At 43.2% G+C, this 24,569-nt stretch overlaps 1 protein-coding gene across 2 annotated transcripts in view; it reads right to left on the bottom strand.

Moving 5' to 3' along the window:
• SMAP2 (small ArfGAP2) overlaps positions 1-14,743 on the bottom strand; it is a 59,486-nt gene extending 44,743 nt beyond the window's left edge. Inside the window, exon 1 of one of the 2 annotated variants that reach the window (XM_069068066.1) lies at positions 14,659-14,743. Coding sequence is in view for 1 of the 2 variants with exons in the window: in XM_069068065.1 (XP_068924166.1) it covers positions 14,017-14,119 (103 nt within the window). In the remaining variant the exon portion in view is untranslated. Of the gene's footprint in view, positions 1-14,016; positions 14,260-14,658 lie in introns of those variants that run through there. The other variant, XM_069068065.1, reaches the window with a different exon arrangement.
• Between the last annotated feature and the right edge of the window lie 9,826 nt (positions 14,744-24,569).

The raw sequence follows: 24,569 nt of genomic DNA, 5'->3' as shown, positions 1-24,569 counted from the left end.
GTTTGATGGGAGACCTATTTCAACAGATTCCCAGAGAAAGTCTAAGTGACAGAGGCCTATAAAAACCATATTATCAGTTAATAATAGACACAAAAAGTTAAAATGAAAAGCAAAGAATATGGAATTTTAAAAGTATGTTGGAACCCTGGTTTTTCTCCTTATTACTTGTCTATGGACAAGGCTCTTCCTATGGCTAGTTCTCCATCTCCTTGTCTATAAAATGAGGGAAGTAAATCTCAGTCCCAGTGAACTAAATATACCTTCCTCCCTCCTCTTTTTAAAAAGGTCAGGTACTACAGATAGGACAGGTGGTATATGATATTAGACAGGGGCTCTTATGTTGTTAGCGTTGCCTAAGTGTTTTCCTTTGTATCAAGAGAAAATCAAATTGAGGTGGGGGGAAGGGAGAATATAAGGGCCAATAGCTGATGCAAAAGCAAAAAGCGCTGTATCAAATCACTCTGATAATGGTCAAAATAAAGAGGGAATTAAAATATATAAAACTTTGGGCTACTAGTCCCAATAAATAACTGGTCAATGGATATGAATAAATAGCTCTTAAAAGATCTGGAAACTATTAATAACCACATAAAAACTGCAAACTGCATCAAGTAATTAATAAGAATGCAAATTAGGACAACTGAGATTTTTGCCTGTAAATTACACTAGCAAATTAGCAAGAATAACAAAAGATGGAAATAGTCAATGTTGGAGAGGCTATGGGAAGACAGGCACACTAATGTGCTATTTTTGATCTACAAAACGATCTGGAAAACAATTTAGAACTATGCTTTTAAAATGACTATCACATCCATATGCTCTGACCCACAGACTCTAATGCTAGACACTTACCCAAAGAAGGTTAAGAATAAAAAGGAAAGTCTCATATGTAGCAAAATATTCATAGCAGTATTTTTTGTGATAGCAAAGAGACAAACAAAATGAATACTTTCAACTGGGGAATGGTTAAACAAATCATGGTACATGAATGCAATGAACTATTATTGCACCTTTTGAATGAGGAATTTGGAGAAACCTAAAAAGACTAATATGAGTTGTTAACAGGGCAAAGTAAGCAAAGTCAGAAAAACAGCAATGCTAATTAAAATAACAATAAAATAAAAATGAACAATTATAACAACAAAGCATAGAGGAAATTCAACTTCTTCCTTTCTGTGGTGAGGTGGGGGACTATGGCGGTGGAATAATGCACCTGATGTCAGCTACAGTGGCCATGGCCCTTGGTTTTGCTTAACTGGTCTTGTCTTAAACGGAAGGCTCACTGTGGAATGGGTAGGGAAAAGGGTGTCTTTTGAAAGGACATGTACAAACAAAAGGAATCAAGAAGACTTTTTCTCAGGTGGCGCTGGCCTCGATGATGTCTAAGGTCCTTTCCAGGTCTAAATTCTAGGACCAAGTAAAAGTACAGGGACCATCTTGATGACTGATCTTTATTGCCACCTTGACCTTCTGTGGTCAAATGCTGTTCCCTGATTTGCACCACACTAAAAAGATTTCTGCTGTTATGCTAAACTCATTGATTAAATGTTAAATTTGTCCACAGAGCAATACCCCACCATGGAGACAAGACTCCCTGTAACAAAGGCCCCAAGGCTTGTTCAAGGTTAAGGTTCTCCCCTATCTGCATAGGTTGAGGTCCACTGGAAAGAAGCCCCTTTGAATCTGGTAAGAATGTTTCCTATGAGTATGTGATCAGATACTCAAATCTGAACATTTGGTGAGGCCTGTGCAACCACAGAAACAACTGAAAGGTTAAAAAGTCACAATGCTTATGGTTGTTTAGATAATTTAACTGACTGTGGGACCTCTAGGAGCACCAAATCACTTAAAACAGCACTGGGAGCAGTATAAATGATGAAAACTACCTATCACTTTTTCTTCAACTTCATCAGCAAAGTACACTAAATTTTTATATTAATATTCTCTTGGCTTAAGACACTTGTGTTCTGCTGGTTGGTTCAGAAGCTCACTTCAGAACTCTGAACATGAGACCTAATCAGGCTCCTGTTTCTATAGCTACTCAAGTAACCTTTACCTCCACAATCTCTCAGGCATCTGGTTCTCTCTCTGCTCCCCCTCCCCCATCCCCACTCCGGGCCTTCATGACCTCTCCCCTGCACTATTGCAAAGCCTAACAGATCTTCCAGACCCCATCTTCTCCCCGTCACCTAATCTGGTTGTCATACACCTACTGGAATCCTCTACTTAATGTCCAGTCTTGTCTGTGCTTCACTATTGCCAACAGGGTAGAATTTAAGCCTCTCCACAATGTCTCCCTCCTGTCTTTTCAACTCTTCCCACACTTCTCTTTATGAAGGTTACGTTCCAAACTAACTAGACTGCTAGCTATGACCACTCTCCTCCTCCTATTTCCAGACTCTTGGAATTCACACAAGCAGTCCTCCATCCATGGCCTGCACTCTCCCCTCCCACTTGCTGAAATCTTCTTCCTTCAAGGCTTTGCTCAAGTGCTAACTTTTCCATGAAGCCTTCCGCACTGATTTCCACCCCAACCCCAACGTGAAAGCAATCATTCTTTTATGAAATTTGCCTGGATCTCTCTGGCTCTATAAAAGTCTCCCTTATGTCCATGCCATATCTCTAATTAGAAAATAAGCAAGGACTGGGGTATTTCTCCTCTTTGTATCCCCTCTATCCAAAGGACACAGTCATCACATAAGTTTGAGTTGGATCCTTACTATGAACCAGAGACCTTTATCCAACACCACTGCTGCATGGCCAACTTTTTCACTTACAATTCCCATCAGATCTCTTCTAAACACCAGACACTGGAAATTCTTAGCATCTTATTTCTATCTTCAGAGAGGGAGAAAACTAAACCATAGCCCCAAACAGGTGCCCAGAGGTGCTTTTCAACATCAAGGAGGCACTTGGTCTTTTACCTTATAACTCTTGCTTTCTCAAATGAGGTGTCACCCACCTGTGATGTCTGTCATTAGCTCTTATTCTGTGGGTTTCTGATGGCTTTGGAGAGTTAAAAACATATGCACATGGAAAAATCACCTAAGCTTCATAGTGCAGAATAAGATTTAATTATGTCACATTTGGCATCATCTTGTTTATTATAATCATGCTTTTTAAAAATTAGAAATAAATGCACACACCTGCCTTTGGGTCAAGTTTCCTTTTGCCTTAAGTTTCCTTTTGCCTTTTACTATGGAGAAAAACTCTCCAGAATTAGTTTCCTAGTATAGTACACATTGGAAAGGGGAGAGAAAGATGAAGTTAAAACCCCCACTGCAAGTAAAGAACATAATTGCCCCTGTACTTCAGTTCTGGGTTAAGCAGGATCCAGCCAAAACATATAAGCATCAAAGCTGGAGAATATGGTGGGTTTTAACATGTAAATTCCCACTAGGAGATGCAAGCTTTGGGCCATGGGACTTTGAATTCTCTCTACCAACACCAATACAACTATGGGGTGGGGTGAGGTGGGGTGGGGTGGAATCACTCCATTTGCTTAGGACTTCTTTTTGAGAAGGATGCACCGACCACAGCTGTGAGGTCTAGCCTAACGAGGAAGGACTTTCTCCATTTTGCCTTGGCACTAAAGCCACAGCTTTGAACACCTAGAGTATTTGATGAGAGACACACATTTGGCTTCTTGGCTACCTGATGTGAAAAAAAGCCTCCAAAGAACCAGTTCCCCATCCTAACACTAGGGTTTCAAGGAAGCTCCTTCTTTGAAACTAAGAAATTTCCTTTTAAAACTTTTATGTCAGGGGAGGCCAGGTAGCACAGTAAGAGCACTGGCCCCAGAGTCGGGATGACCTGGGATTGAATCCAGGCTCAGACACTTAGCAGCCACCCAGAAACACCTGGCTGTGTAACCTTGAGCAAGTTACTTAACCCCAATTGCTTTAAAAAAAAAAAAACAACTTTTATGTCAAGTATGACTGGTAATTCACAGAAAGGTGCTTTCAAAGTGAGCTTGTGAAACTGAGCAATCTCTAAGCCAGCAGCATCCTGTGCAACTAAAAGCCAACTACAGCACAAGGGAGGAAAGTCGGTAGGTGGGGAGGAAATACGGTTTTAGTCAAAAAGCTTTGCTTTGACTCAAGATTGCTGAAAAGTTCATTTTCAAGCCAAGACAATAGAATAACTAAGCAGCAACACATCAAAAGGGGCTAGGAAGCTACCAGGAACTTAGGGCAAGTTTCAGCTACACACAAGGGGATGTCTGGACAATAGGAAGACAACCACCAGGACAACCTTACGCTGATGAGTGGCCCCAGCCGAGGGTGGACTTGGCTCATCGCTGGGTGCTCCACAGTGGAGGAATCGGCAGTACAGCCATCAATGGACGGACATCCACAATGCCTGTGGGGAAATACAGGGTCCAGAAGAGTGGGGGAGGGAGGGGAAAAGTGTGGGAAAGGGAAGAAAGTCAAACATGGGAGTTGTACATTACAACTGTATAAAACATCATGCTTCACAAATGCAGACTCTTCTGTTAAGCAGAAATGGAGTACCTAACAACAACCAGCTGTGTGATGGTGAAAAATCTCTGATGCAAGGTTTCTTTGCTCTAAAATAAAACAAAATAAAAATTACTTCCTCAGTTAAGCTTCTGAAGTCTAACTACCACCTACCAAAGAGAAGCTGATTTTGGAGAAGAGATACTAAAAATAAAATCCTCCCTCACATTTGTAGTCTGTGCCTTTACTCAGATAAATAAGGGTCCAATTTCTTATGGCTAATAAGGAAGAATCCGCCTGGGGCCAATAAAATTCCTATGCCCTTCCATAACTCTTGCTGACCAGACTCCACCAATTTACCAAATGTAGCAAGGACCCAAATGCAGGTGGCCTGATTGCCAGAGAAGGCACTGAAAGGGAGGTAGTCTTAAGTGCGAAATGTACACCACGTAATTTTCTGAAGGAAAAAACAAAGTGACATTGAAAGCTAGTGCTAGCCCCACCCCATAGAATCGGAGTCTGCTAAAGGTCCAGTGTAGCAGTACAGTTTCGTGTTTTTTATTTTTTTTAATTAGATCAAGAAAACTTTCATCTGTATTTTATTAATACCAATCTACCTGTAGTCATAGAAGAGATCACAAGAGTTGCACTGATTGGTGGAATGGATTGGAAGAGCACCAACAGAATAGCAGAAAATCATGAGTACAAACCCTAGCTCTGCTACTGATTCATCATCCCCATTTCTAAAATAGCAGGGTTGGACTAGATTCCCAAAGCCCTTTCCAGTTTTAAGATTCTAGGATGCTGAAAAGGATAATAGAAAGGCTCCAAGTCCACAGTGTCTTCCTGCCCAGGTACAAAGACAAATTTGTGCCCACCATGATCTCACCAAGCAGGTTCTGACTTCCTCTGATAACACTACATACTCCTGCATTTCCTAGCTGCAGCCTTGATGGCCTCTTCTTGGGGACCAAGATGTGGAGTTGGTTCATGCTTCTAGGAGATTTAAGTGGGAAGAGATCTGTTTATGCCATACTCACAGGATTCTCAGAATTGACAGGGTGGGGACTAACTAGCTTTCTCAGTAATTACATGATAAAGGGCTCCCAGTTACTCTGAGAAATGATTCCCAGTTACTATGACATGATGCAGACATGGATCTACCTAGTTAGACATCTTGATCTACAGGCTATGACACAACTATTATGTTGCTTCCTAGGGCAAATAACTGTCTCAACAATAGATAAGGTCTTTTATCAACATGTAAAGCTGTACCCATTGGGATGAGCCTGTGGGACCTTATCTCTTGCCCATAGAAATACAACCCTTTACCCTTGGTATTGGAGGAAGAAAGGGAGAGGGAAGGAGGGGAGAAGGGAAGAGGAAGAGAAAGGGAGAGGGGAAGGGAGGGAGGGAGAGAGAGAACAATGAAGTATACTTCTTGAAGTTTTAGAGAAGTCTTAAAATCTACTCTGAACTTGATTTTAAGTTTAAAAGTCTCACTTTCCAAAGAGTCAAGTAGTTGTCCAAGTACTCTAAGAAGCTGTTTCCCCATAAGAGATGAGAGAAGATTTACAGGAAAAAAAAGTCATAGAATGTCAGCTCATATAGAATTCTGTACACACCCACATATGCATGTTTCACAGAGTCCTACACAGAGAGCTCTGATAATGAGTGAAGTCTGATCCTATTCCAGAAATCATTACATCCTTTGTTCACTTCTGTTAGAATAAAATGCCACCTTACCAATGTAACCAATCAATCACTAACATTTAAGCACCTATTATATACTAGACACCATGCTAAGTGCTGCAGATACAAAAAGCAGCAAAAGACAGTCTCTGCCCTAAAGGAGCTCACATTCTAATAGAATAAATAAACTGAAATACATTGTCAACAGATACCAGTTAGCAAGGTAATATAATCTGTAATTATATGACACTATTAATTTTAGATTGGATTCTGCAAGCAGAAGAATGGAAACAGATGATAGTGACTCATGTGGCAAAACAAAGTATGGGCAACCAGGCCCAAGAGTGTTGCCACCTACACATCAGAATGTCAATAGTTGAGAAATGCAGGGAGATGGTGACCTGGATGATCATGGAATGCTAGACTTGCTCAAAGACTAGCCAGAAATGACTCACCTCTAACCCTCTTCTTGAGAAGGCTGAAAGAGAAAACTTTATGATTTGGAGGAACTGGTATGGTATCCAAGAGATTAGTTTATATTAATTACAATCCAGAATTAGCGAACAGAGCATTATATGTTTTCTAAGTCTTAATCACATCACGGCATATAGCCAAAGTAGTGACCAGTTGGTCTTTTGCTTTACAAAAAAAAGATAAAAATAATGTAATTCCTAATAGGTGTCTTATCTTACTGGCAACCTAGTTCAGGTTTGCAAAGCACCATAAGGGTCAGATAATCCTAATTCCCCTGAAAAGCAGTAAAGCCTCCAATGTCAATCAATCAATAAACATTTATTAAGATTTTACTATATGCCAGGCACTGTGCTAAATACTGGGGATAAAAAAAGAGCCAAAGGACAATCCCTGCTCTCAAGGAGCCTACCATCTAATAAGGGAGACAGCATGCAAACAAATATATAGAGGATAAATATGAAATAATTAACAGAGAGAAGGGACTAGAATTAAGAGGAGTTGGGGAAAGTTTCCTACAGAAAATGGGATTTTTAGTTGGAAATTAAATGAAGCCAGGGCAGTCAGTAGTCAGAGCAGAAGAGGAAGAGCATGCCAGCCACAGAGACTGCCCAGAAGAGAGAGATGGGAGTATCTTGTTTGTGGAAAAGCTAGGAGGCCAGTGTCACCTGATGGAAGAGTATGAATCTGGGAGTAAGGTGTAAGAACACTAGAAAGGTAGGAAGGAGCTAGCTTATGAAGGGCTTTGAATGCCAAACAAAACATTCTGTATTTGCTCCAGGAGGCCACAGGAACCACTGGAGTTTATTGGGGGGAAAGGGGGAATGACAGCACTGGACCTGCATTTTAGGAAAATCACTTGAGTAGTTGAATGGAGGATGGACTGGAGTGTGGAGAAACCTGACGCAGGAAGAGTCACCAAGCAGGCTACTGCAGTAATCCAGACACAAGGTGACGAGAGCTTGTACTAGAGTGGTGGCAGTGTCAGAGGAGAGAAGGGGTTGGATTGGAGAGATATTACAAAGGTGAAAACAACAGGACTTGGCAACAGCTGGGATATGGGGAAAAGAGACAGCGAGGAATCCAGATGACTCCTAGGATGTGAGCCTGAGGGACTGAGGGGATGTTGCCCTCTATAGTAATAGGGAAGGTAGGGAAGGTTTAGGGGGAAAGATAATGAGTTCTGCTTTGAACACACTGAGTTTAAAACATCTAAAGGACATCCAGTTTCAAATATCTGAAATGTGACATACTTTCTTATAAGCAAGAAGCCTGAAGCACAGACCACACAAGTAACCACCTCAATATCACAGATTAAGTCTATTGTCCATTGGCGATTTCATTCATATAGTGTCAGTTCTGTCTTTCAATGTGTGCTCTGAGACAAGGGGTCTTAGAACTGGGATCCATTAGCTTATTTTTAAATAAATATTTTGATAACTGTACTTCAATAACTAGTTTCCTTTGTAATCCTGTATATTCTGCTTTATGTATTTAAAATTTTTATCTGAAAAGAAGTCCGTAGGTTTCTCTGGACCAAAAGGATTCCTGACACACAAAAAAGGCTAAGAACCCTCATTTTAAGAGATGGCACACTTCCAATTTCTACCATCTATTCTGCTACACAATGATGTTTGAAAGGACAGGAAGAAAGGAAAAAGTAAGGCTATCTCCCAGGGAATAAGTTCAGCTCTGTGACAGTGAGAAGGCAATCTAATGGGAATCCTAATAAAATTACTTTCAGTAAAACTGTGTCATCTTCAACCACAAGTGTCACAGTAAAGAAGCATAAGTTGCAAAACCTCAGAAAGTTACTGTAAGAGCAGCAAAAGGTTGGGCAACTAGGAAAATCACCTACTGCTGATTAGCACAGTACCCAGCACAGAGTAGTGCTTAATAAAGCTTGCTGACTAGCTGAAAGCAAGGAAGTAAAGCTCTGTGAGGTATCTGGATCCAGAGAAATTATTTTCATCACCTCCAGATACAGCTACAATATTCAAGGTTGGGGGTAGAATCTTCTTGCTTAAAGTTAATATGTAACAGGAAGCTATCAGCTGATCCCCAGCAGAAAAACAACACGACAGTTCACATGATACTTCACATAACAGAGAGAACCCTTCATAGTTACTAAATATTTTCACAAGCATTTTTTGTTTGATGTAAAACATGCCCAGTGGTATGGTATCTAAGAGATAAGTTTAGTGTAATTACAATTCATGATGATTCTCTATCTAATGAGGCAGCATGGTATAGTGGAAATAGTGTTGGACTTAGAGTGGGGGGCCCTAGGATCAAACCCCAGTTCTGTGAGACTCTGGGTAAGTACTTCTTCTCTGGGCCTCAATTTCTTATCTATAAAATAAGAGGTTGAACTAGGTGACCTCCAAAGATCCTTTTTCAACTCTGAATACATGATCCCAAGAGCAGAGTAGTCCAAACTCTTTAGATCCTTATCTAACCATCTTGCACATAGTCAAAATGGAAACCTGCCAGGGACTAGAGTGTTCAATAATTACAACCTGAACATCACAGACCCCAGGATGAACATACTTAGTACTAGTTGGTCTTTCTCTAGAAACAGAGAATTTCACTTTTTATTGAAGTATTCTGTTTGAGCAATAACCCTATAATGTAATCTGCCATTAAGGTGACAAAATATTTTTCATTAGCATTTTTCAATTAGCTTGGGAGGATGAGACATTCAGTAACTAGTGATATGGGCTCAGAGTGATCACATTTGCAGAAATGTTAGAATCACCATACACAGGAAATGGTTTTAGCTGCAAAGTCTAAGGATTTATGGGGTGAGTCATGGTAGTCCAGGCTCCCTGTAACCACATACATACTTTAATTTTGAAAGGGAGGAGGGGAGAATGTATTTTCAAAACCAAGCTGAGTGAAACAACTTGGGGATTCAATCCATAGCCAAGAAACAAGGTTTGGTCAACACTGCATATATTTCTTTTGTTTTTTTCCAGTCCATGCTAAGAACAGCAATGTTACTAAACTAGATATAAGCATCACTCTTCTTTTTTAGCAACAGCGCCTGGCTAACCAATCTGTCTTCTTCACGTTAGGGGATTCTGCCATTACAGCTGTCCAGTTCTCCATTAGTTACCAGAGGCTTAGGAAAGAAGTAAGAACAATGCAATGGCTGGGACCAATTTTACATTTCCTTTAGATTAATAGAAGCACAGATTTAGAACTGGAAGAGATCTTAGAGGTCCTCTAGTTCAATCTCCTCTTTTACAGATTAGGAAACTGGTGCCCCATAGATCATATGGGTAGTTAAGTAGAAGAGCTGGAAAAGAATAGAACCCCAGCCCTCTGATTCAAGTACAGTATTCTTCCTGCCATCATACACCAACATATGTCCTCTGTCCCTAATTACCTCTGTTGTAATAAACTCCCATGTGGGGCCATTAACCTAAAGGTCTAGAGGAAAATATCTTTAGGTCTTAGCAAGGGCTTAAATGTCTAGTTCCATTCCCAGAATAATTACAGTAGCTTAGAGTAGCAGGAAATCTAATGGACCCTGTGGTAAAACACCCCAAGCCCAAGTAAACAGCTAACTGGAGGGACAAATCATTCCATTATTCCATTCCATTCCAATGATTCTGTTATTTATGTATTTCAAGTCAAATTTCTAAAGGGTCATATAAATAAAAAGACAACATTCCAGAACTAAAGTACAAAAATGAAAAAGGAATTTATCTATTTTGGAGCAACACAAAAAACCCCTGCCCATTTTGATTCAGGGCTACTTTATTCCCCCTCCAGTTCCTAATGCCCTCATTTCTAATCATTCATCAGATGCTGTGGAATTCTTAATTATCTATGGTCACAAAGGAAATGAGCTAAAATACCTTTACTTCAGTCCACCTCTACTAAACGCTTTACCAGGCCTACCTACAAGTAACCAAAACTGCTAATGAAGGTGTCCTTTTCCTGCCCCTGTTCTATTATGTGGTGGTGGTGAAACACAAAAATGGCCACAGGAAAAGAAATGGAGAAGACACCCGAATACAATAACTCATGGGCTAATCTGAGGGCTCAATAAATTCTTATTAACTGATCAAAGTTAGCAGTAATTTACAACAGTGACTCCCTCTTCTCAAAAGCACATGGCAACTTCATCCTGCACTGCCAAACTACAAAAACTGCCCTTTCTAGGAAGCACACAGGTTATAAGGACAAAAATATTAAGTGAATTTCTTTAAGCAGCAAAGTCACTAATTTTCATTTAGAATGAAGTGACTAAAGTGTCACTAAGCTGATCTGTCACTACACAAGAGCCTGTCAGAGAGGTCTGTATTGTTTTTTTGAGTGGAGATAAATAAGAGCAGTGAATAAAACTCTGCATAAGAGTTCTCAACCTGAGGTCTGGAGACAGACGTCAGAGCATCCATGGGAAAAAAATATACATACAGATTCATCTTCCCTAACCTCTCACTGAAATTTAGCACTCCCTTCCATTATTTAAAAACATTAATCTGAAAAGAAACACATAAGCTTCAAACTGCCAAAGGGATCTGGCACAAAAAAAGCTGAAGAACCCTTGCTCTTGTATCATAAGAGACATAAGGGGAAAATGATTGCTGCTTTCCAATATTTGAAGGATTGACCTGAAAAGACAGATTAGATGTGTTCTCTTCTTTACAAAAGGCAGCTGCAGAGGTAGTGTGGGAAGGAGTCACAGGGAGGTAGAGATCAGCTCAACCTAGCAATTAAAGGGGTGCAAAAGTAGAATGTCTGTGAAGGCAGTGAGCTCCCAGTTGGCAGCTGCTGCTGGGCCTGGAGTCAGGAAGGCCTGAGATCAAATCTAGCCTCAGATACTTACTAGCTGTGTGGCCCTGGGCAAGTCACTTGCCCTCTGTTTGCTTCAGTTTGCTCAAGTGTAAAAATAGGGATCATAACAGCATGGAGATCTCAGGTTGCTGAGGATCAAATTATTTCATTCATTAAGATAAGGATCAATATTTGTAAAGTACTTAGCACAGTTCCCTGCACATAATAAGAGCTAGATAAATGCTAGCTGATCATTATAATTTTCATTATCATTATTTAAGTTGGAAGATCACTTGTTAGAGATAACAACAATTCTTAAACAACTGCTATGCTCCTATTACTGTGTTAGGCACTAGAGACACAGTTACAAAAATGAGACAGTTCCTGCCATCAGCTTACATTCTAGTGAGAGGACTACAATATGTTCACAGATAAGCAAATGCAGAATATAAGCAAAATAAATACACAACGATGGAGAGAGGGCCACTGACAAGAGGGGAAATCAGGAAAAGCCCCTTGAAGAAGGTGGCATTAAAGCTAAGCATTGAAGAAGGCCAGGGGTTCCAAGAGAAGGAAAGAAGGAGGGAGAACATCTCAGACCAGGGGAACAGCCTGTGGAGAGGTAGGCATGGCAGCAGGAAATAGGCCATCCTGTAGAGGGAACAGCAAAGACACCAGTTTGGCTGGAGCCAGAGCTGGGTAAGGGAGAACTGTGTAGTCAGCCTGCAAAGCTTGGTAAAACTCTTCACACCCTGGCTTCAGCTTAAGAGAGAATCAAAAGCTTTAGACCTTAGAGAGCATCTAGGCCAGCCCCACCATTTTAGAGGAGGAAATGGACCTCGATGGTGAGCTTTGATAGGGCTAGGATTGTGAATCAGGAGGACATGTGGTAGAATGGTTAGAACAAAAGCTTTGCAGTCAGAGGACCTGGACTCAAAATTCACATCTCATGCTGACTACCAGTGTGACCTTGGACTACTACTCAATCTAGCCTCCCTTGGCCTGTTTCCTCCTTTCAAATGAGGGGATCATATTACATGGCCTCTGATGTCCCTTCCAGTCCTAGCTATGTGATCCTATGATGAGAAATGGGTCTTATCATGGAAATGGCATCCGACTCCTCCATCCCAGCAATAGTCCTTCCTGTGGGTGGCCCCACTATGATTCAGAATGAGGAACTGTGCAAAGCCAAGGCACCTCCCCCTAGCTGCAGGGAAATTCTAACAGAGAAGAAACTCATTAACAAGAACCTACTTTAACAAATTAATCCCGAGCAGTTTTTCAAATAAAGTCTGGTTTATGGCTACCCACCTTCCCATTGAGCCACAGAGTTCACCAAGACATACTGATTCTTTCTCCTTCTCTGAGGGGCAAGAAAAAGACACAGCATCTCTCATATCACCCCATTCAAATGAAAATAAACAAGCAAACAAAAAACACTTGTCTACTTCCCCCTTCCTCCCCTCCCCTCCTCAAAAAGCCAAAAAAAAAAAAAATACATTTAAGTCTTTGGTTTATCTTCATGTAGAAAGGTATGCCTATGCAAATTCTACACCTACCGACCAAGAGCATCCATAAAAACAGCACATCCTGAGAAACCGATGAGGCCCAATTTCAGCGAAATGTATTAAAAACAGCAGGACCACCCCCTCCCCCAACCCCAACCAGGCATTTCCATAACTCTTGTGTTTATCAAGTATTCAGCAAAAAGAGGAAACGAAAACTATCCTCCCCAAGACCTTGCAGCCATAAATGTGTCAACAGCCAAGCAAGTTGCTGCGTATTTTTTAGGCCAAACACCCTTATTTATATTCCAATCAACTGCTCAAACTGAGCCTTAGAGGGTTGTTGTCAAATGGACGCTGGATGCTGGCATTGCTGGGCCATTTTACAATAAGGGCATTTCATCGAGCCTGGTCCTGCAAACACCACGAAGCAAACCCAATATTATTTCTCTGTCTCCCCCTTCTCTCTATCCACCAAATGGATCCTGCACTACAGCCTGAACCTGTTTGTTACTGCCACCACCCACACCAGGCTTTCACACACTCCACCATCCTCATGAAGGTGAAGTACCAGTACCAAGAAATCTGCAGTGTGTCACTGCATAAAGATGTTGCCCAACTGCACAGAGCAACCAGGTGGATGAAAAGTCATCCAGCCTCGGTCACCGCGGTCAGGGTCCAGCTCAGTGGCTATTCTAAACAGCCCTCAGCAGCCACAGTAATTACTCTAAGCCCTTTCCAGCTCAGTATCCATGTTCCTATGATCTAATCTTTGAACACAAACACACAGGCACACAAGCTCCCCAACACTCTCCATCCATCTGTACAATGTTACTGGGCTGCAGAGAGAGCCTGCTTACTACTCTCTCTCCCCGGTGAGAGGTCAGAAGGGACTGGAGGGTTGCTTCATTCATTCATTCGACCAACATTTATTAAAGAATCCTTTACAGAGCCCCTGTACAGGCGGAGAGGCCGAGCTCGGCTAAGCCAGGGTCCCTGTCCTCAGGGAGCTCGCCCTCTCGCAGGGGACGGCACGGCCATCGGCCCGCCCTCGCCAGGGCCTCGGAGGGGTCCCAGGGGGCCAGGTGCCCAGGGGTTACCTTTGGCCTGGCAGTCCGCACAGAACTTGTTCTCCTCCTCTAGCAGCAGGCTGGCCAGGACAGCCTGGTAGCGATCCACGTCCCTCACCGACTTGCCCGTCATGGCCACGCGCCCCCGCGACCCCTGCCCGGGGGGGGAAGGAGGAGACCCGCTCCCCGCGCCCACCTGCGAGCCCTGAGGCCGGGGGAGGGGGGTCGCGGGTGCCCCAGACACTGCCCCCGCCGGGCCAAGCCCCGCCCTGCCCCGGCCCCGGCCCCCAAGAGCCGGGGGGAACGTTTCCCCCGAGCCCCTGTGGCGGGCGCCCCCTGGCGGCGCCGGCAAGGAAGGCCGCGCGCGCGGCTCCTCACGGCCCGGTGGGCGGTTAGGTCGGTAACCCCCCGGCGGCTGAGGGGACCGGGAGGGCGGGGAGGCGAGTACTGGCGTCCCCGGGCCGGCTCCCGCCGCTTCCCGCCCCTGCCTGCCTGGATGCCTCAGCGCCCACCCACTAGCCTAACCCAGCTGCTGCCGCCGCCGCTGCTACCACCGCCACCACCACCGCCGCTGCTCTACTCCCCGTTTTCCCTGGTAGCTGCAGCCCCCGCCGCCCACTTCCGGCTCTTCTTCCTCCCTCCTTCCTTCCCACCCCCGCCCCTTCGCCTCACCTCGGGCCCCGCCCTCCGCTCCACATTGCGCCTGCGCGTCTGTAGACCAAGCTCCTGGTCGAGTTCCCCGGCCCCGCCCCACAGATCGAGTAGCCCCTCCTACTCTTGCCCCACCACTGCACGGAGCTTTGCGTCACACAGGGTGGGAGTGGAGAGGTCTCACAAGAACCAATCCCTGGAGGGCAAATGCGAGATGGAGGAGTGGTTTCATAAAACCACGCCCCATAGGGGGAACCCTTGGAAAAGAATGAATGGAGCTGGGCGGGAAAAGGAGAGGGTCGGGAAAATGGGGAAGCAGAGAAGCGACTGGTCCCAGATTTTAAGAGTTGACCTTTTGCCTCCTTGTATTGATTTCCCCCAGTTTATCCTATATGTATCTTGCTTATGCATTTTTCTTGTTAATTCCTCCTTTAGACTGTGAGCTCCTTGAGGGCAGGGACTGTCTTTTGCCTTTCTCTGTGGTACATGGTAAGTGCCTAATAAATGCTTACTGATTGACTTCAAATCTATTGATCTTTATGCAACATTCTCCTGTTTCCCTGAGACGGAGATGTGCTTCTGCTCTCAAGAAAGCCCTGCAGTCTGGAAAGCAGACTCAAGGAAATCTGAAGGTAGACATGTGGAGGAAGGTATACTCTAGAGTCTAGATGAAAGGAAGATGGCATGAACCCTGCCATCAGAGAGCCCTGGTCTGAGGGAAGAGGCGTCCGGGTTGTAAACGCCTCGAGAGAAACGTCTTTGTCATATCTGACTTTAGAGGGAGATGCAGGAGTCAGGAAAACAGGGAAAAGAGGAACACAAAGCCAAAATTTTAGAGCTGAAAAAACTCACATGTCACCTCTGATGCAGCCTGTGTACTCTTTAAGCCTCAGTTTCCCCATCTACAACACATGGGCTACATGCTCTATAAAGTCCTTTCTCGCCTAAACTCCTGTGACTCCAGGTCCCACTCCTGACAGCTGGTCACTCAGCTGAGTACGAGCAGCACAGTGCTGTAGAGACAAGAGATGGTTTGGAACCAGGGGATCTAGGTTGAAACCTCAGCTCTGAGACTTCATACCTTCGTGACCTCCATCCACCAAGTCTCTTAAACATCTCTGGCCTCAGTTTCCTCATCTGTAAAATAAGGGAATTGTCCTGGATGACCACCAAGGTTCTTCCAGCTCTGAAACTGTGGCTTCTAGTGATGGGAAGCTCACCTTTCAAAACACATCTTAGTCTGTGGTTAGAAGAAAGTCAAGTCAAGTCGACAAACAATTACTAAGTGCTTCCTTTGTGCCAGACACAGTGCTAAGCACTGGGAATACACCTATAAACAGAAATAGAGACAGTTCCTGTCCTCAAGGAGCTAACATTCTAATGGGGGAAGACAAAAGGAGGCTAACAGGGGCAGCTAGGTGGGGCAGTGAATAGAGCACTGGCCCTGGAGTTAGGAGGACACAAATTTGACCTCAGACACTTAAAACTTACTAGCTGTGTGACCTTAGGCAAGTCACTTAATCCCAATTGCTTTGCCTTACCCCCTCCAAAAAAAAAAAAGAGGCTAACCATCCAGGATGAGGGGGAAAGGTACCTGGGACCATGATAGAGAAAGAAACCATTCTATGTATATGGAACCCCAAACCTTTCTTACTATAACGTCTGCTTTATTTGGACCCCTAGTTCTCAACAAAACAATCAATCCATAAACAGTTATTAAACTCCTACTCTGCCAGGCTCTGAGCAAAAGACAGTCCTTGCTCTCAAGGCAGCCTGACTTCGGAGATAACATGGAAACTGACATATACAAAGCAAATTCTATATGGGATAACTGGCAACAATTAAGAGGGGGAAGGCACTTTTGCTTTTCCCTGTGACCACCCTTTAGAAATTCAAAGACAGGATGTTTCCCCTAAGTCATCTCTTCTCTGGGCTATTTAGCTGTGTATGTGTAGGGTTGCTGAATGGAACTAGGAAATGGAGCTAGACACTCTGACTCCAGCCAGTACTTTTCCTATATAATTCCGGGGTGGGGAACCTTTGGCCTTAAGGTCACATGTGGCCTTCTAAGTCTTTGGGTGCAGTCTTTTGGTTGGCTCCAAGTTTTACAGAACAGATCCTTTTATTAAGGGAATTTGTTCTGTGAAGTTTGGATTCAGTCAAAGGGCTGAAGTCAAGGACCTAGAGGGCCACATGTGGCCTTGAGGCTGCAGGTTCCCCACCCTTGACTAGTTGGTCCCCTAAACTTCCTTGAATGACTGAGTTTAATGTCACTGATAACTCACTGAATCACAAAATCATTGAAAATAGAAGGGCTCTCAGAGATTGTCTTGTCCAACCTGCACCAAAACAAGAACCCCTTCCCTAGCATTCCCTTTAACTACAGATGGTCTTCTAGCCTCTGTTTGATGACCCTTGAAGGAAGGGGATGTCACATGACCTCCAAAGGCACCCCTTTTCTTTTAGGATGGCTTTGGTTGTCATGGTATTTGTCCTTCCTTCTGACCTAATCAATCAATATGCACTTACCACAGAGCTTGGTACATAGTAGGCTTAGTAAATGTTTATTTAATGACTGATTGATTGCTTAAGGGCCTGCTCTGTGCCAGGCATATGAGATATAAAAACATAATGAAACAATCCCTGCCCTTATAGAACATTCTATGGGAGACTTGTGCTAGTCCAAGTGTATACAAAATACCTAACAGATGGAAGGTAATGTGAGGCAGTTAGGTGGTGCAGCGGATAGATGGAGTACCAGGCCTGGAATCAGGAAGACCTGAGTTCAAATCCAGTCTCAGATACTTACTAACTTTGTGACCCTGGGCAAATTATCTCAGTTTCCTGTAAAATGAGCTGGAGAAGGAAATGGCCAACCACACCAGTATTTTTTGCCAAGAAAACCCCAAATGGGGTCACGAAGAATAGGACACAAGCGAACAGCAACACAAGGTGACTTGAAGGGAAGGGACTAATAGCTGGGGTGGGGGGTCCAAAAAGGCCTGCTGGAGAAAGTGGTGGTTGAGATAAGTTTTGGAATTCTAAGAGGTGGAGATAAGGAAGGAGTAAATTCCAGGTATGGTAACAAAAGCACAAAGACAGCACATAGAATGAGATATGTGAGGAATAGCAATGAAGTCTGTTTAGTTGGACCACAATAGGTTTGGAACAGAAAATATACAATAAAGCTAGAAAAGCAGTCTGGGGCTAGGCTGTGGAGAGCTTCAAATACCAAACAGAGATGTTAATACTGAATCCGGAAGCATTGAAGTTAATTATTGAGTAAAGGAATGATGGAGTCTGACCTATACTCTAGGAATATCATTTTGATTCTAGCATTACTTATCATCCCCTGGAATTGTGTCTGGTAGATTCACATTTTCAGGGAGTCTGATACTGGGTAAGGTTTTATACCTCCTTTTTAATCTCCTTCCAAACCTTTCCTCACTTAATATGATTTTTTAAAACTCTTACTTTCATTTCTTCCTGGAATTATGATTGACCTTGTGACCAAGCTGTGTTTTTGTTTGACTCATTGTTTATAAATGTAGAATTACAGCTAGGTCCCAATTAGTGAGTAATGAGTCCATGAAGTGATCATGTTGTTTTTTATCTGTACTATTCAAAATTATAATTATGTAAAATATGATCATTGGCTCCAACACAGTGGAAACATACAGTGTAAATTTGAATGATTTGACTACTTCATGGGATTCAATATTTGAATTAATCAGGAACAAACTTCATCATCCCTAAATATATCATATTTCATTATCATCTTCTTTTGTTTATTCATTTTTTAGCCTTCCTTCCTGAAATGGGAATTTGTGTCAAGATCTAATTCTACACACTTCTGGAGGGGATGGTGACACCTTGTTTGGTCCTGATCTTAGGGTATTACCTAGGATACTGTCATTGCTTCCTCTGGGTTTCTACCATGTTCTTCAAGGACCTCAGGGGCAGCTCAGATCAGCAAGCTGCAAATTTTCAGCACAGTTAGCTGCCTAGTCTACTTTGCCTACTAATCCCTGCCTTCCTAGTCTGAGTTTTACAGGCTCCTAAGCCCAGTTTGGGTCTTAGAAATAAAGGTTCACCTTTGCCCCTAGTTGTAGCTCCAATAGACAGCTGCAAGCCCCAGTCCTAGTGCAGGTGCTGAAGGTTTCCAAGACCCATGGGTCAAAGAATACAGCTACCCCTGGTCTAAGCCCTTTCCATGTACACAGCTGTAAACTCCACAGCCCAGGTATGCTAGAAGTTTCCACCATCCTAGTCCTGAGCCAAGACCACACAGCTACAGGTTCATCCCTGGCTAGAGTTGCTGGCTCCACTTTTCACCAGGGATCAGGAGGGCTCCTCTGGTTCAGTGAAATAAAACCTCAGGCTTGTTCCCAGTCAGCCCTCTTTGTCCCAAATATAAAGCTGCAGGTCTCAGCTCTAGGCCATACCGGAAGGTGTCTGCATGGGCCTTTTTGGATGAATCCCCTGCTCAGTGCCTTCAAGCCTCTGGCTATCTCCCTGTGTTGACCTGGGATGGAAAAAAGCACTCATTACAGTTTTTCTTTAGATTTCACAATCATAACTCCATCTGGTATTCTTCCTTGATCTTTGCAGGAGTAATCATGTGAGAGAGCCAGGTTGTATTGCTTCCTCTTATACTTCCATCTTTGCTCAGGAATTTCACTGGCACTTGAGTGGAGGATGAATTGGAGAGGAGAGAAACTGGAGGTAGAGAGAACAAACAATATGAAGGCTATTTCAATAGCCTAGGTGAGAGGTAATAAGGACCTGAAGCAGGGTGGTGGCCAGGGCAGTAGAAAGAGGAGGATGTATGTGACAGATGTTGTGGAGGAGAACTGAGCAGACTCGTCAAGTGACTGGAGATGTGGGATTTGTGAGAGTGAGGAGCCAAGGATGACTCTAAAGTTGGAAACCTGAGTGACTTGAAGGCTGACAGCAATGGGTAATAAACTGTCCCAGAGGGAAGTGGCTTGGGAGGCGAGGGGGGAAATGAGTTCTGTTTTTTGTAAGTTGAGTGCAGAATATCTAGATCTGCCTCATTGTAATTCACCCATCAGTTCTACTTCTGTCCGCTTTGTCAACACAGAACAAGCCATCCCATCATCAGACCATAAATTTAGAGCTTAGATGTCCTTTAGTTCAACACCCTCCTCCTAATAATATAGATGAGATAGACTTATAAAGTTTATAAGATAAACTTATAAGTGAACAGAGCAGAAAAGACATGAAAATTGACCATCAATTGAGAAAAGAGTAGCACAAATTGTGGTACATAAAAATAATGTAGTGCTCTATAAGAAACAATGAATAAAAGGAATCCATAGAGAAGCATAGAGAAAACTTATAATAACTGATGCATAGTGAAGTAAGTAGAACCAGGAAAACAACAGACACAATGACCATAACAATGTCAATGGAAAAACAACCACAAATAAAATAGAAATAGAAATTTTGTTCTATGTAATTATAATGATCAGGCTTACCTCATTTATAAGAATGCCTTTCCCTCCTTTCTCTGCAGAGATGGGGAACTATAGTTATGGAAAGCTGCACGTGCTTTTGGATTGGGTTGATGTATTGGAGAGTTTTGTGGAATTTTCTTTCTTCTTTATTTTTCACTTTAAGTAATAAATATTTGAGAGGAGGAGAAGTAGACATATTGGGAAATGAAAACCATGCGAAAAACTAATTCTATAACATTTTAAAAGTGATAGAATCAGAAGTGTGGGGGTTTGTTTTGCTTGACTAGGCTTATTTGTTACAAAGATTGTGTTTTTCTTTTTTTGTTGGAGACCCAAAAGGGGAACTAAGCAATAGGGTTGTTCATACCCCCTGCCAAAAACAAACACACACAAAAATGGATATGAAAAAGAGTCATTGTAACATGTTCAAAAATGTACAGACAGGAACAGAAGAAAGTTCAGAGTGAAGTAAAGACAAACAGGATAGCTCTGAATGCTGAATTTCTTCCATGCTTTAAGAAAAAAATGTACATAATAGAAATGAACAGTTTCACATATATAATCCCCATTTCTGTTTTACTTTGTATCTGGAAATGTGCTCTCTCTCTCTCTCTCTCTCTCTCTCTCTCTCTCTCTCTCTGATGTTCATTAAATTCTAAATTCAGAATGAAAATAAATTTAAAAACATTTTTTTAGCCAAATGGTAAAACCAGGATTTGAACCCAGGTGCTACAGCTCCAAATCCAGCAATTCTCCCCACGACCACTGTTTTTCCCTGTAACAGCCCTTCAGATACTTCAGGCTTCTATCATGTCTTGAGGGAAGCATCATGGTACAGTAGAAAGAGGATTGGATTTGGGGATCACTTTGCTTGAGTAAAAATTCCAGTTATGCCATTTACTATCTGTGTAACCTTGAACAAGTCACTCAACTTCTATGGGCCTCAGTTCTTAATCTATAAAATGAGAAGGTTGGACTAAATGGTCTCTAAGGTCCCTTGAAGCTCCAGATCTATGATCCTATCCTGCCCCTAAGTCTCTTGTCCAAACCAAATATTCAGCACCTCCAAGGGAGTCTCATATGATGCCATCTTGGTTAACCTCCTTTGGATGCTCTTTAGCTTTTCAGTTGCCTTCCTAAAACATGGCACCTAGAGCTCATTTAGGAGGAAGAGAACTAGATGGCAAGAAGGGAAGGGTATGACCTTATCTAGTTTGTAGCCTCAAGGAGGAGTCCTCAGACCCTTCAGTAAATAGCACTGTGGACCTGGTATCAGGAAACCCAAGTTCAAATCCAGCTTCAGATACTAGTCATGTGATGCTGGCCAAATCATTTCACCTCTGTCTGCCTCAGTTTCCTCAACTGTAAAATAGGGTTAATAATAGTGTTACCTCCCAGGGTTGTTGTGAGGATCAAATGAGGTATTTGTGCTGGTATATAGTAGATGTTTAATAAATACTTATTCCCTTCCCTTCTTTTTCCCCTTTCTGGGGTCCTGAAGTGAAAATACTTCTTAAGTAGCTCCAGGATGCAGCAAGACTTCTTCTCTGTACTCTTTCTCGTCTCTCTCTGTCTCTGTCTCATTAATTTCATCCTCTCTCACATCTTCAGAACACACCTCAGTAAAGATGATGCCCACATCTATTTCTTCAACCATGACCTCTCTTCTTGCATTCCAGACTTCCTTTTCCAATACCCTGTCAGAATTTTCCCATATATATCCAATGGCATATCTTACTGCTGCTCCTCCCATTGGCACTAGAGCCCTGTGCCTTCTCTCTCCCCACTGAGGGGCCCCTCATAGCTCAAGACTCCTCTCCGTAGATTAGGCTTAAACCTGGAAGAGCCTGACTTCCCAAAGGAGCCTCAGGCTCTCTTGTCTTCTTATTCTTCGAGCCCCAGGGGAAAATTACTTCAAGATTACATTGACCCATATCAAGGAAAGTGGGGTGGGGAAAGGTGCCCCTCACTAGTCCAGTATTCCCTATGTGTATCTGCATTCTCACCTTAGTTCTCTGGCTGGTATCTTAGATCCTCTAAAGCTGGCATCCTGCCTGGTCACCTAAGTCTAGTCCTCCCCAGAGTGGTAGGCCTGCCCTAGAACCCCAGTCCCTGAAGCTCAGTTTCAGCTGCCACACCTCTCTCACTTCCCTGTCTGACTGTCCGCCTTCAGACATTCAATGGGCTATAGTGGAAAATATTCAGGCCTGAGAATCAGGAAACCTACATTTTACTCCTCAACTCATTGTCTATATCATCCTGGGCAAATCTTATCCCTTCTTTAGGCCTCACTTTCCTCATCTATAAATTGAAAGCATTGTTCTAGGGTCCCTTCTGAATCTGACTTCTTGTGTTTTAAAGTCCTTGCTAATTCTAACACTCTCTGTTCTACAGTCTCCTTCAGCTCTGACAACCTACAGTTATCTCCTGAGAATTCACTTCTATGTGCTAAAGCCTCTGGCCAACAGTCTGTGTTTTATGTTCTAAGGTCCCTTCCAGATCTGTTATTCTATGTTCTCAGGTGCCTTCTAAAAATGGTCATAGTCTATGCCTTCCTTAATCTGTGCTCAAAAGTCCCTGTCACTCTGACAATCTATGTACTGTATTCTGAGATCTCTCTCAGCTATGACATTCTGTATTCTAAGGTCACTTCCATATCTTGTATTCTGTGTTCAAAAGTCCCTACCAACTCTGTCATTCTGTGATCTAAGGTTCTTCCCAGCTCTTACATCCTGTGTGCTGAGGCCCCTCCCAGCCCTGACATTCTGTGTGCTGAGGCCCCTCCCAGCCCTGACATCGTGTGTGCTGAGGCCCCTCCCTGCTCCCCTACTCTATGCTATAACTCTGACATTCTATTGGCCTCCCTCATATCGTTACTGGGGACTTTCTGAACCATCTTCCCATCCCTGTGGGTCAGACTGCTCTCAGTGTGCTGTCCATCCTGGCCTGACTCACCACCCCATGAGCAAGCCAGGGTCTTTGATGTCCTCGCCTAGAATCCTCCAGGTCCCCATTGTCTGCCCCCAGGCTCTCTGCAGTGGGAAGGCTTCGAAATCCTTCCCGGAGGTGCCATGCCACCTCACTGTCATTGAGGTAACAAGAGTATTTCCGAATCAGGCAGGGAGGAGATGAGTGCTAGATCACAACCCCAAAGAGAGGAGGGAGGACTGCCCCAGGCCTCAGTAATGGATGCAGCGAGAAAGCCAACCAGGAAAGCTCATCCCAGCGTGACACTTCCAGCACAAGCTGTCACGCTCTGGAACTAAAACAGCCCACAGCCTCTGCTCCATTGATAGGAAGGAGACCCACACCACGCCCTGGCCCCACATGCAGAGGGAGGACCTTGTTTAAAGGTAAGGAATGACAGGCAGAAACTCTCTTCCTAGCAAACACTGCATGAGGAGAGAGGTCATCTCGTCCAGTCCCCAGCCTCTGAGGAAACTCTCTTCCTAGCAAATACTGCATGAGGAAAGAGGTCATCTCATCCAATCCCCAGCCTCTGAGGAAACTCTCTTCCTAGCAAACACTGCATGAGGAGAGAGGTTATCTTGTCCAGTCCTCAGACTCCAAGCCTCGCAGACAAAGAAATGAGTTCATCCTCATCTTAACCACGTCTGAGGAAGAGATGTCATGAGTCCTCCTGGTGCCTAATTCTAGTGCTCATCAATAGTCAGAGGAAGGGCTTGGGTCAAGACAGAACAAGTTGGAGGTGAGAAGCTGGACCAGGGTTCAGCTGCACATCTGGGACTTTGAGGAGTTCAGCATCTTAGATAGGCAAGAGGCAGCAGGGGAAGGACCTTGGAGCTAAGAGATCCACACGAGCCTTTACTGGGGGTCTGGATTAGTGAAAATAGGGAATCCCCTGAAGCAGTCCCCATTCAGATTTGGACCATATATTTCCATTGGACCAGAACCAATCATCATATTTTACATAATTGTAATTCTGGTAGTATAAATTAAAATACAGAAGACTATATATCCAGAGATTAATTCTTCCCACTAATAATGACATCACTGTATTCTTTACTATGAAAAACTAAATAAATCATGTAAATGCTCCTAGCCTCAGTTTCCTCATCTGTAAAGCTGAGATAATAACACTTGCTTCTCCATTATACAAGGTTATTTGTGAGGAAAGCACTTTGATATCCTTAAATGGATATGTAAGATCTCAGGATTTAGAACCAATGGGTAACTTAAAGGCCATCTGGTCTAATCGTCTCATCTTATGGAAGAGGAAACCAAAGTCCCTGGAGATAAATCAACTCTTTCAAAATCTAGTTTGTAAGTAGCTTAGCCAGTATTATTAGCCTATTATTAGCTTAGCTAACATATTAGCTATTACCTAGTATGTAAGTGAATAAGCCAGTTTTTGAACCCAGGCCTTGGACTTCAAATCCAATGCTCTTTCCTCTGTGCCATGTGTACATGCAATATTTTTCATAGTAAGAA

Source organism: Petaurus breviceps, unplaced genomic scaffold (assembly GCF_028583685.1).
Source record: "Petaurus breviceps papuanus isolate PSGF00001 unplaced genomic scaffold, PetGlider_PUasm1.0 90760, whole genome shotgun sequence".
In the NCBI taxonomy this organism is placed as follows: Eukaryota; Metazoa; Chordata; class Mammalia; order Diprotodontia; family Petauridae; genus Petaurus; species Petaurus breviceps.
The sequence above is the reverse complement of the archived record's forward strand: the minus strand, read 5'-3'. Positions and strand labels throughout refer to the sequence as shown.